Below are 13,458 nucleotides of genomic sequence, written 5' to 3'. Positions count from 1 at the left end.
ACTTATTTTTTTCACTGAAATCAATGGGGGTTTAAACACTTAACACTTGTGTCTGTCAAAAATCTGACATCTCCCACAATCAGGGACTTAGGGAGAAGGTTGGATGGTTGCGGCCTACCTCATCCCTACTGACTACATTAATGACCATTTGGTTTTGGGGCTGGCATTAATATTCTAGGTATGGAAAAGGAAGAAGAGAGAGAGGCACCAAAACAAGATGTAAGTAAGAAATCCAAACTCAATCCAGTGTACCAATAATAATATTCAGCACTGTACAAACATTAACTAACAAACCCTCACAACACCCCCTGTGAGGTAGGGAGGCATTAGTATCCCCACTATACAGATGGAGAAACTGAGGCACAGAAAAAGTAAGTGACTTGCCCACAGGTGCATATCAAGATGGTGATAAAACCATAATTCAGTGCTCCAGTTTCCACAGTTTGGACTGAAACTAGTTACAAAGTCATGCTGCTCCTTTAGACACTCCTTTAGGCCCAGGTGTGCCTTCTAAAATATATATATATATATTATGTATGTATATAGGTTTGCTGCCTGTCAAACAATGTATATTCAATATTAATCATTCCACAGTATTATTCCCGAAACAATGCAGTGTCCTTTCACATTCTCCTTTAGCTTTGCCCATGTCTCAAAGCCTTTCCAGGCTTTAAAGTTCATTGCTTAAAGTATATCTCCCCCAACTCATGTTTTAAAAACAGCATATTGCAAATGGATCTCATTGACATGAGATCTTGAGCAGATAGCCTCTCTCTGGATTACAACAATCAACAAGTGCAAGGAAGCTGCCCAAGTGGGTTGCAGAGTATATGTCTCCCTAGATAGCTGAAGATTTTTCTTTATTCATTGTCATCTTATCATTTGAAAGAAAGGGTGAGCTGTGGATTGTTTTTTGTTTGTTTGTTGGTACAGCAACAGCAGCAACCACTAAGCAAGCACAAGGCAAAGTAGACCCCCCCCCTCCCTTGTTTCCTTCAGTCCTTTAGTTTCCTTCCTTCCAAGTTCCAGAACATGGCTGACCACAGAATTGTGCTAGGAGGACTGAGGTATTGTTAGGCCATCAAATAGCCAAAGCCAGATCCAAAGTTTGATTCTCCTTCAAAAACAACCCATTTGAGCTCAGATCAAAAGTAAAGAGGGGAGTGTGCAAGAAAAACTGTCAACTAAGGTAGAACCGTATGGGCGGAAGAACCACTGCATGGGCATCATCAGGGAGGAAATGTCCACTCATAACTCAGTTTCTTCTCACAAAGCATCTTTTTCTCTCTGGGAACATCTGCTAAGCTTCATTTCTGTCAGCTGGATGTACCGTATAACATTGGTATCTGTAATGGAAGAGATCAAAATGACCTATTAAGTACTTCTTCCTGCATGGAATTTAAAAGCAACCAAACTTCATACAAAATTATGATTTCAAATGCTTGTTCTTGATTTGCAATTTATTTATAGAAGAGAAGAGTTAGTCAATAAATGAATTTAAAGGACTGTAAAGGAGGAAGTAGAAGAATGGAAGGAATATGTTTTGAATGGAAGGAAAAGGAAGTGATAGTAAAGAAAAAAGAAAGAGGGATTTAGTAGTGGGAATGGAAGAGATGAAAGGTGGGAGGGATAAGAAGGTATAGGTGGAAATGGGTAAAAACAGTAAGATGAAATTGTGAGATGAATAAATGTAAAATGTAAAAGATATGGATATGTAGAGACTGAGGAATATGCATTTACAAATGTTTTCAATGTTGTTGTTTGATTTTAAATGGTTTAATAAAAGCTATAAAAAAAAGAGAAGAGTTAGTAGTGTATCTCACAAGAAGAGTAATTACTATTTGCAAGCACAGTTGTGCAACAACTGGTCCCACCACATCTCAACACACACACAGTGAAATAAAACAGTCTGTCTTCTTTCTAAAAACATGTAATAGGTTTCTTTAAAGGCAAAGGTAAAGGTAGTCCCTTGACATGAATGTCTAGTCATAACCAACTGTAAGGTGCTGTGCTCACCTCTGTTACTAAGCCAAAGAGACAATTTTGTTCAAAGATTAATCTGGTGGTCAGGTGGCCAGCATGACTGCACCAAATGCTGTTACCATCCCACCAAAGTGGTACCTATTTATCTACTTGCATTTGCATGCTTTCGAACTGCTAGGTAGGCAGAAGCTGGGACTAGTGACAGGAGCTCACCCCATCATACAGCACTCGGGCCTCAAACTGCCAATTTCTAATCTTCCAATTGCTAGAATTGGCATCTTAACCCCTAAACCACTGCATCCAAATACTAAAAGCTTCATAATACATAATGGCGAGAGCATGGACATTACAGAGTGGGGTACAGAGGGTGCAGGTTGCACCACTGCTTCCTGAACATCTACCTTTTGGCAGAAACAGGCTGTGGTGCTCACCTACATCTCTTTAAAATGCTGAAGAGATGGTGTGGGTGGGGCGAGGCTCAGATTTAAAAAAATATATATTTTCAAATTTTCTTTAAAAACATCGCATTTTACCATACAATAACTTTAACCATGTGAAACTATGTACATGTGAATACATTTAGGCTATGTGTATGATATTGCAATTTAAAGGTATATTTTAATTTGGCTAGTTGATTTTGTCACAACTATTACTATTACATTCAGTGATATACAGGAATTACAATTTATGAATAACATTAGTACAAAAACATTACTAAGGCTTCTGTATGGTGTGGTATGGGAGGAGGTCAATGAGATATGTGTGTGACACTATGAGTTACCACACTAGGTGATACTATGGGCTAAGAGGCTCTCTAACATGTGCTTTTTAAACATGAAAGAAAAACAACTACAGACTACAAAATAGAGAATGATGAAACTCAGACTAACGGCAGACTACTTGATGCTGGAAAAGAGAGGTTGTTGCTATGATCAACAAATGATGTAGATACATGCTATACCTTAACTTTTAGACAAGTGTGAAAACTAGCCATTACTATTGAGTATAGGCAATCTAAGGTTATGCTAATAGCCTCTGCATAACCCCAACTCTGGATTCTGTTTCTTGGACACCAACACTTGACTGTTCCATAATTGTACAGTAGGCTATGGACTACAGGTGTCCACACTAGGAAGGTGGGCAGTCCAACCCAGGAGATACAGTTTTTGGCTATTAGCCATGATAATCGAATGCCTCTCAGAACCGGGAGACTGTTGCCTTTGTGCTTTGTCTCTCAACTTCTTAGAAATTGTCTGTCTGTCTGTCTGAGAGAAATAAAGAGAATGAATGAATGGATTCCTTGCCTCCGTCTCCACCACTGGGTGTCACAAAGAAAAGGAACTTAGTAGCTGCGGGAGCATCATTTTGCCTTTTGATTGTGGTGTGAAAAATACCTAGGACCAGCACCACCTGTGGCTGGAGATGCTTCTTATCCCATCTGAAATCAGCAGGCAATCTAGCCTTTGCTTTGACAGGTCTTGTCCCACATGTGGTAGAGGGCAATTTCTTCAACCTGATCCCTGCCTCTATTCTGCCTTTCCTAACTTTCAAAACAGTATCCAAAGACTTCTTTTTTCTCCACATATTTCTAGAGGCACTACTGTCATTTCTCTTGAAGGCAATAATTCCTTCTCTCTATTTTACACTGAATTATCAGTATAGGACTACTGCATTTTATCACATTGGATGATATCCTGTTAGTGAGATGTGTGTGTCTTTGTGTGTATGTATACCTTCAAGTTGCCTGTCAACTTATGGCATTTCCATTAATTTCATAGGGTTTCTTAGGCGAGGAATACTCAGAAGTGGTTTTGCCAGTTCCTTGCTCTGGAATGTGGCCTACATCACCTGGTATCCATTGGTGGTTTCCCATCCAAGTACTAACCCAGGTTAACTTCCAAGTTCAGTGAACTTTTTGATACCTTTGTTTGCTTTTTAATGAGAGGCCTACTATCTTGAGGGAAGTCATGTCTGAGCTACTCATTGCTAGGATTCCAACTAATAAGTGCTGTGAGTTATCAGTATCTCAGAGATGCAACTCTACAGACTTGATACTGGAAATTCAATTAAAAGTGAGTGTGCAGTAACCAACATAATAATAATAATAATAATAATAATAATAATAATAATAATAATAATAATAATAATAATAATTAATATTAATATTAATATCCCGCCTCTTCCGCTTTGAGGATAAAAAAAATATTTAAAAAGTACATAACAATACATCAAAGTTAAAAAACAAATCATAAATAACAAAAATAATAAAAGGAGGGGGATTCAATTGGTTCTGGACATTATCAATCGGGGAAGGCCTGCCGGAAGAGAAAGGTTTTTGTCGCCTTTTTAAAAGCCTCAAGTGAGGATAATTGGCAAATCTCTTCCAGCAGGTCATTCCAAGTTTTTGGAGCGGTGACAGAAAAGGACCTCTGGGAGGTCACCGCCAGTCTGGTCTTTCTAGACTGTAAGAGGTTTTTCCTAGAGGATCGGAGTGTACGGGAAGGATTGTATGGGAGGAGGCATTCGTTCAAGTAGACTGGACCCAGGCCATGTAGGGCAACAGTCGTGATGGGTGAATGTAAGAACATAGAGCAAAATAAGGCATAGCACAAAGCGTGGTAGCACTTTCATTCAGAAAGGAGCTGTCCTGTCCTATAATTCACATGCAGCCTACTAGGTATGTACAAGCAGTTCAGCATTTTCACTTTATAGATGGATCTGTATGTACATAAATACTCCCTCTCTTAGCTATTACTGCTTTTTTTTAAAAACGTACAACACATGTTAATCCAATTGCTTCAGTCCTCTCAAAGTGTAAGCGATTAGGGGCATGAAAAATCCTGAATGATAACCTTGCAGGTGTGCCATTGCTGATGTTGCTCACCTTTTCTCCGCAAGTCATAATGATCAAGCTGTATGATGGCTTACTAGCTTGTCATCCTTCTTATTTGGAATCAAAAGGTCCTTTTCTCTGTTTCACATTTATACACTCATTTTTCAATGACTCTCTAGCCTTTTGAAATGTTATGTAGGTCTATTCAGAATAGCCCAACACATGTCTATTCAGAATAAGCCCCACTTGCTTAAGCAGGCCTTAGTCCCATGTAAATACATATAGGGTAGCAATTTCTGTCTTAATCTTGATGGGAGTGGAGGTGACAGGCAGGGAGGAAAAGTTAGGTCACCCTGAAGTGGGGAAATGCAAAACAAGTTTTTGATTTGGCACAGCAAAAAGTCTTATCTTTCCTTCATTTCATTTTTGACTTCCTCTCAAGGCACAATCTAATACATGTCTATTCAGAAGTAAGCTGCATCGACTTCAATGGAACCAGTTCCCTGGTGCATTTGGAAGATTTCTTTTCTGCCCCTTCTCCTCAATGGAAAAAAGACACAGAAAGGAAAAAACTGAGAGGGGGTTTGAGCATGTACACACTGATTTCAGCACCAAATAATAAAGAATAATAAAGAACTCCACTAACAACAAGGGAGTATTTACACTATAGAAATAATGCAGTTTGACACTACTTTAACTGACATGGCTCCATCTACAGAATTTTGGAATTTGTAGTTTTGTAAGGCACTAGCACTCTTTGTCAAAAAAAGGCTAAAGACTTTGTAAGACTACAAATCCCAATATTCCATAAGATGGAATTACAGAATTTAAAGTGGTGTCAATCTGCATAATTTCTACAGTGTACATCCACCCGAGATCTCCTTAAGAAACAAAGAAAAGGTGAGTTTTCCCCCATCACAGTTGCAAATCTTTTCCTTCCCTGTTTGCCTCTTAAGAAGGAGAAACCTGCCCCATCTCTTTTGCCATGTTTTACATACTAGGTTCTGGAATGTCAATGAGGGGAAAGTGGGAAAGAGGAGGAGCAAAGGGATAGAGTGCAAGGAGATTATGGTAGGAAGAAGCAGGTGATTCTGCTGTAGTTTCACAAGACAGCAATGTGGAGGGGTGTGTATTTCCAGGTTGGCCAGAAAATGTGTCCAAAAATGTAGCCAGGGGAATGAGAAGAAGCAGAACTTTGCTAATAAGGCAGCATGTCACCAATATGGGAGGGGAACAAAAGGAGTGTGGGCTCATGGGACAGCAAAATGCATGCCCCAAGGTAGCAACTGTAGTCAAAATAAGTTTGAATTGTCATTTTTATGACAAAAAGGAAGGCATGAGACTATGCCAATGGTTCCCAATGATTTCAGATGTTTCCATTCATCGTGTGAATTGATAATTTACATCCAGGAACATCACTATACTCTCCAGCATAGATAGCATCCCATTTGTCCCATACCTAAGAAGTCACTAAGTGCTTGACCTGACACATGTCAAAGTACTGCTGGTAGATTGCCTTTAGTTTTATGAATTAAAATCTAAAATCATTTCTCTTGCCAGTTTCTTCACTTGCCAAGTCTCCACAGGCTTTGCTCAGAAGGTAGCATGAGTTACTGGACCCAGTTGCCTGATGGTGCCACAGAAACTTTCAGGCCTGAATTCAACATCCTCTCAGTGTAGCATAAATGTTTGTATGCAGAGTCTGCAGACCTACACTATTCTGAGCCATATAGCCTATTCCTGAATTACTGAAACATTGAACCTGAAGCAGTCCCACACAACTATTCCATGTTTTGCAGTGAGCAGGCAAGATCACAGAAGTGCTATTTCCCATAGCAGATACATATTGATTAGATCTGTACTGAGACTCCCAGAGGATACCAGCAGATCTCAGCACTGTCACATTTTCATGTCTGGTGATGTTCGTCACTTCTCCAATCCTGCCTACTCATTGTGGAGCACAGAATGCCAATGCGAAGTTGCCTTAGGCTTTTCAGTAAGTTGGGAGGAAGCTTTGGGTGCTGTGGAGACAGGAAGGGAATACTAACCTCCATAGTGCTTTGGAAATGACAACTGTATGCATAAGGGAAATTTAGGTGTGCATATGTTCCTAAAAGAATACCGGCCTCAGGCAACATTGGGTCCGTCACTCCCCACAGCCCCTCCTGAGAAGCAGCCATTTACTGCTGGGCATCTTCTGGGCTTTCAGGTTGCAATGACCAATGCTTCTGCTCATCTGCCCTTCCACCTCTGGAGCAGAAAAGACTGGTGCTTATCAGCTTCCAAGAAGGTAGTACTATATGCACTAAGTCAAACAGACTACTTTGTTGTCTGTTCATGAATTACAAGTTATGCAGGATAGGCCCTTGATGCAGATGCACAGGACCTGATTTTGCTTCTTCTAGCAAAGTTTATTAGTTTGCAATGTGTAGTACCATAGGTTCAAATATCAAACAGTTTGCAGGGGCAGAAGAGAGACAATCTGTAATTCCTCTCTCTGTCCTCCCTTAGTGACCTTCACTCTCTTCACTGCATCAGTTCAGCCCCCAATAGATGAAGACAGTGCTGTTTTTAATTACCACAATAAGAAATAAAATGTCTCCAGGCAGGAAAGGTTTGAGCATTAGATTTCAACTCTGGCGATCAGGGTTTGATTCCCAGCTCAGCCATGCAACCCACTAGGTGACCCTGGGCAAGTCGCATGCTCTCAGCTTCAGGGAAAGGCAATGGCAAACTTCCTCTGAACAAATCTTGCCAAGAAAACCCCATGATAGGGTCACCTTAGGATCCCCATAAGTCAGGAAATGATGTGACACAACAACAAGGCGAGTAGTGTCCTGATTTATTTTATCTATTTTTTTTAGATGAAGGTATACTTCTAGCTGCTGCTGCCTTATATTTTTATATTGCTGTTTTGAAATGTTATGGCTTTAATTTTCTGTAAATTATTTTGAGAAGCCTAGGGTTGAACAAGCAAGACTGAAATGCACCAAACAAGCAGAGATGTCAAAAATAAATGAAATAATCTGGAGAGCAATTAGGAAAACTTGCACATTATTTTAATAGCCCTGTGGCTAATCAGATCCTTTCACATCTGCTCTCCTTGCTTTTAACAAATAAACCTGGATTTGAATCTTTGTTAAAGATTTCAACTACTTGAAGCTCTCTTATATATGGCAAATCATATCTTTTAGTCATCAAATTATTCACAGACTTAACTCCCAAATGGAAATAGGGCAATGCATTCACCTTAACCTCTTTGCTTTAATGAATATAGGCAAATTTTGTACATAATATATCCCCTGTGAGCATCCCCTGACATGCATTTTACACTTTGAATGTATGCCCCATGAATATGATGAGTGAAAATTGCCTAGCAAGGCAAGGGAATTGCAGATGCTGAAGCTTGCAGCAACCAGATACCTAACACAGAGAAGAGATGGGAAAGGATTAAAGTTCAGCATATAATATGCCAATTAGAAGCCATGCTTCCCTACAGCACAGTGAGAAAGGGAGCCAATGACCCACAGCACAAATTCATCCACATGGATAATTTCTCAAATGTGTTCCCTTCTTCAAGAGCTGGAGGGCAAAACAGGATAGGGCCAAGTTTGTGCCACAAGATACTCTCAGTGCTTGCTAGCTAGAAATCTTTCAGCAAGCCTTATTGCAGACTCAGACTTTATTAGAAATACTGTAAGCCTAGGAGAAAAAGATTGAAAGATACAGACAGGTCAATCTATTCCATCTCCATCCCCATCTCATGGCAAAAATTTCTTCATTGAAACATTTTCTGATATCTGTTTTTCCAGTCTGTATTTTCAAATGCTTCCACTAATTGGGATGTCATATTTTCTGTTGTCAATGTGTTCCTTTTCTTATCTCTTCTAAACAATTTAACATTACATGCTTCACATTCAACTGGGAATAGTTGAAAACTATAGTGGTGTAGGTTCTATCCATCACTGCTTCAATCTAGTTCACAATAGGATTTTTTCTCATCAGAAAACCAGTGTCATTTGCATGTATGTTGGGCAGCACAAGAGTGTTTATGGGTATAGGAATGTGGAGATATTGAATGCCAAAGTCAGGATTGTCCATACCATAATACTGCCCATACCATAATAATGGACAGTGAGGCTAGGTGAAAGATGGACAATGAGGCTAGGTGATAGGAAGAGAATCAACCCATATTTAATGTGGTGCTGGAAAAAAGTTCTACAGCGACTGTAGAAAAACTACTAAAAGACAAATGAGTGAGTCTTAAAGCAAATCAAGTCTGAACTCTCCCTAGAAGCCAAGATTACTAAAATGAGACTATTGTACTTTGGACTTTATGTCATGCCATTAACATCACATTGGAAATTCTTGGCATAATGTCTTTGGTCCCGTGTTCTACGCCACTGCAGCTAAGCCTGTACACAACTGAACACTCTCATATGGTTTCCACATTTACCCCTATTGTCTCCATGGACTTCCCTTTCCTCTGTGGTTCTCTTGTGTCTAACCGTAGTTTGTAGAGTTTGTAGGTTCCTTGGGAAAGGAATCTGGCTCTCTTTACTCTAAAGAGTGCCATTCATGGTACTTAAAAAGCATTTTCTGTAAATAAAAGCCTAGTGAGCCAATCCCTCTTAACTTTTTCTGGGGGGAGGCAGTGGCTAGAAATGAGTTCAGTGTTAATGAGGCACAGACACTCCCTATATCAGGGGTAGGCAACCTGCGGCCCGCGGGCCGGATGCGGCCCGGCGAGGCCTTGGGACCGGCCCCAGCCCGGTCCTGCCGCCGATTGCCGCCGGGGCCTTTGGCCTCTCGCGTGCAGGGGCAAGGGGGGCAATTGTCTATAGACACCTCAGGAACATGCATTTATATTAACAGTTTTTAAAAAAATCAGCAAATTTTTTTGTGTGTCCTCCACTTTTTTTAAAAAAAGTGTCCACCATTTGAAAATGTTGTCCTACATTTGTCCTGGTTTATTTATTTATTTAATTTTAAAAAAAATATATATTTAATTATTTATTTTTTTGGCTTCGGCCCCCCAGTTGTCTGAGGGACAGCAACCCGGCCCTTGGCTCAAAAAGGTTGCCTACCCCTGCCCTATATAGACTGATCCTCCTAAAACAGCAGCATGGACCATTTCAGTTTTTCCCATTACACCAACTATCCACAGCATATCAAGCTAGTACAATTTACCATGGCCCAAAAGGGTTTAATTGAATATGGTTTTGTCCTTCTTGTTACTAGCATTATTTGTCTGTTGTTTTCACCATCCATCATACAATTCATGAATTCCAAAGAAAATCATAACAATATACAAAACACTGTATTATAAAAGACTAAAGATTTTAAGCAGGTACATCCTTGATGCAAGGGAGAACAGAGCTGGGGCCCAAATGAGGAAAAGAAAGCCATGGATGACCAAAGGGATGCTGTTGTGCCAGTGAGAGGGAGGAAAGGAACTAGAGGGGCAGGTGAACAGTGTCGATAGAAGCCACAGGTAAAATGCAAGACCTCTGATGACAGAGATAGCAGCTGGAAACAGAGAAGCAGACCTTATCTACATTTGCCAAAAGACCTGTTCCCCCTGCCCTGTTCTGGCGTCATCCTGTTCAGATGACATATGGCTCAAACCTTGGTTCTGGTGTGAGCAGTCTGGATGACATCTGACATATTGGGCCGCATGTTGCATCCATCAATGCCATAGGTTGCTCATTCTGCAATTGGAACAAGGTGCCCAGCATGTGACCTATGGAAGCCGTGGACATGCCGCATGTGACCTATGGAAGCCGTGGACATGCCGGACAGTCCATCAGGACACCCGTTCAAAAAGTCACTGTGATTTGGGAACAGAAGCCAAGTAATGGGGATGGCCAGGGCAGCTGTTGGGCCAGGATACTCCAGGCTGTCCCTGGGGTAAAGAGGCCAGTGCAGATGAGATTCCATAAGCAATCAACCCACTGTGGGCTCAGCCACCTGGCCTGAGTCAGCCAGCTCTCCCAAATCTTTGCTAGCTCCTCTGCCTTCATGAGCAGCTCCCAAACATTCCTTGGCTGTCCCAGATTGGCCACCAAGAGGCATGTGTAGTAGGAGGAAGGAAGTCTCTGGGTGTTGGTCAAAGAGTGACATTTGGCAAGTGTTGAGGGGGAAGTGTAGGTTGTGTCTCCTTGTTTGCAAAGATTCAATGGACTGAGGGAAAGATCAAACTTCCAGGGCCTAAAAGGATTTTCTTACCAGGGCATGAACCCACTCTCAGAGACTCTAACTGTCTGGTCAGTATATGTCCTGTCTGGTTTACTAAAACCTGCCATAACTTTTTAATGATCTCTTGTCCTACTTCAAACTGTTTCCTTTAATGAGGGAACCACACAATTATTTCAGATTCCTCTCTGGGTATTTTGTGGTTGAGGTTAGAGGGCAGAGAGATGAAAAGCAATTCGGGCAGGTTAGTTTTCAGCTCTGTAAGCCCTTGGCAGGAAAATAAATAGCTTTAAGAGATTTGCTTCAACAGCAGCAGGCTTTTAGAACAGAAGAGCCTTCTGTGAAGTAAATTCCTGCTGGCCATTTAAGAAATTCTTTTGTTCAAAGAAGTAATTTTCCGCTGATTCGCCCTAATGCATCTTTATTTAAATGGGTACATGAAGCATTACATGCTCATATTTCAAGCATGAGGACTCACGCAAAGCCAAGAAGCATAAATACCTCCATTTCACAGACAGAAAAACTGGGGCAAAGAAGGTTAGTCTAGTAATAGCAACAATGGGCATTTATATAACACTTTTAGTGTTCAGAGCACATGTTGTTGTTGATGTACCTTGAAGTTGTTTCCAACTTATGGCGACCCTAAGGGTTTTCTTGGCAAGTTTCTTCAGACAGGGTTTGCCATTGCTATCCTCTGAGGCTGAGCGTGTGTAACTTGCCTGGGGTCACCCAGCAGGTTTCATGGCCAAGCTGGGAATCGAACTTCAAATTTTCAAAGGGCAAGGGACATGTTTTGCATCTTTCAGGATGCTATTACATTCTATCCCACAACTGTATAAATATGTTCGATAACCTGAGGCTTTAACACTGCATCTGAAGAAATGAGTTTATATCCACAAAGGTGCAAGTGAAATTAAAAACCAGTTAGTCTTAAGGGAGCTACTACATTCCCCCTTTCCTCTCCCTCCTTTCTTCCTTTTTATGCTGTAAAGCACTAACATGGCTACTTCTTTGAACACTCCTGAAAATGACCTATTCCAAGCTCCAGTAAAGCTCCAGTAAACCTCAGGCAGGTCTGAATCCTCATGAATCTTGGTGAAAGGGAGACCTGCCATGAGCTTTGAAGCAGGTACTCAAGTTCCAAATAGCTACCTTGGGTCAACATTTGAAACCCCCCCCCCCAGTATCAATATAACCTCTTTTCGACAGATAGAACTATTGGTTTGGCCCAGTGGGTGGGAAAACATTAAGGAAGCAATTATACCTGCAGTTTTCAGTTAGAGGGATAGAGGGAATCCTTACAGATCTTGTAATTCTGTTTGCAGTACTGATTTATAAAGTACCCTCGTGGAATTCCAAAATATGTAGTACATAGATTCCCCAAAACAATAGAAGACATGTTTTAATGTAACATCAAAAGATCAAGGTTCAACATTTTGCCTCGTTTTTTGTACATTTTGCCTCGTTTTTCACATTTTGCCTCGTTTTTTGTATTTATTTCAGAATCTTCCAGTGATCTCTTGTAGAAAATATTTTATGATATGGCAGAGAGAACTTTCAAAGTTTCTTTGGGAGGGGAAACGTGCTAGAATTAGATGGAAAGTCTTAACGGATGAGGTACTTAGAGGAGGCTGTGCATTACCTAATCTCGAGTTGTATTATTTTGCATCATGTATGTGCTGGGTAGAGAATTGGGTTCAATTGAGTAATGAAAGATTATTGGCACTTGAAGTAGGAGATCTTAGATATGGAATCCATGCTTATCTTTGGTACGATAAGGTAAAAGAACATAATGACTTTAAAAGACACTATTTGAGGAATGCACTGCTTTTTGTATGGAACAAGGTTAAAGATCTTTTCTATCTGGGTTTGCCTAAATGGGTTTCCTCACAGGAAGCTTTCTTTCAAAGAACAAGAGATAACAAGATACCTTGGTTGACATACAAAGATTTGATCTTTTGGAGGTCTGATAATATTGTTTCAATGAGACAAAAAGAGGCTATCCTTTCAGGTGAACTCAAAATAGATTGGTACTTGTACTTCCAACTTACAGAAAGACTCAAAGTAGATTTAAAACAGAGAGGATTTATTAAAGAATTTAACGATTTTGATGGATGATGGAAAGAAACATTTATCTTTGTATTATAAAATCTTGAAAAAAGACAATTGGAAGATGAAGTGGTAAAACATTCAATGGTAAAATGGTCTCAAGATTTACAATGTTCGATAGATTTAGAATTGTGGGAAAAGTCTTGGAAAGATACTAAGAAATTTACTGTCTGTCAAAACTATAAAGAAAACTATACAAAGATGCTATACAGATGGTATATGACTCCTGTCATGATAAAGAAATTGTACAATACTGCAAATAATGTGTGTTGGAAATGTGAAAAGCATGAAGGATCCTTTTTTCACCTTTGGTGGGAATGTAAAATGGCAAAAGAATA

General features: G+C 40.2%; 1 protein-coding gene across 1 annotated transcript in view; it reads right to left on the bottom strand.

Annotated features, from left to right (window-relative positions):
• Positions 1 to 242: 242 nt before the first annotated feature.
• The window catches only part of TTC9 (tetratricopeptide repeat domain 9), a 57,824-nt gene continuing 44,608 nt past the window's right edge, over positions 243 to 13,458 (bottom strand). The window contains exon 3 of the mRNA XM_042444970.1: positions 243 to 1,346. Coding sequence (XP_042300904.1) covers positions 1,267 to 1,346 — 80 coding nt within the window. The 3' untranslated portion in view covers positions 243 to 1,266. The remainder of the gene's footprint in view (positions 1,347 to 13,458) is intronic.

The sequence above is a fragment of the Sceloporus undulatus genome, chromosome 1 (assembly GCF_019175285.1).
Source record: "Sceloporus undulatus isolate JIND9_A2432 ecotype Alabama chromosome 1, SceUnd_v1.1, whole genome shotgun sequence".
Classification (NCBI taxonomy): Eukaryota; Metazoa; Chordata; class Lepidosauria; order Squamata; family Phrynosomatidae; genus Sceloporus; species Sceloporus undulatus.
Note: the sequence above shows the minus strand (reverse complement) of the source record. Positions and strands in the feature narration are given on the sequence as shown.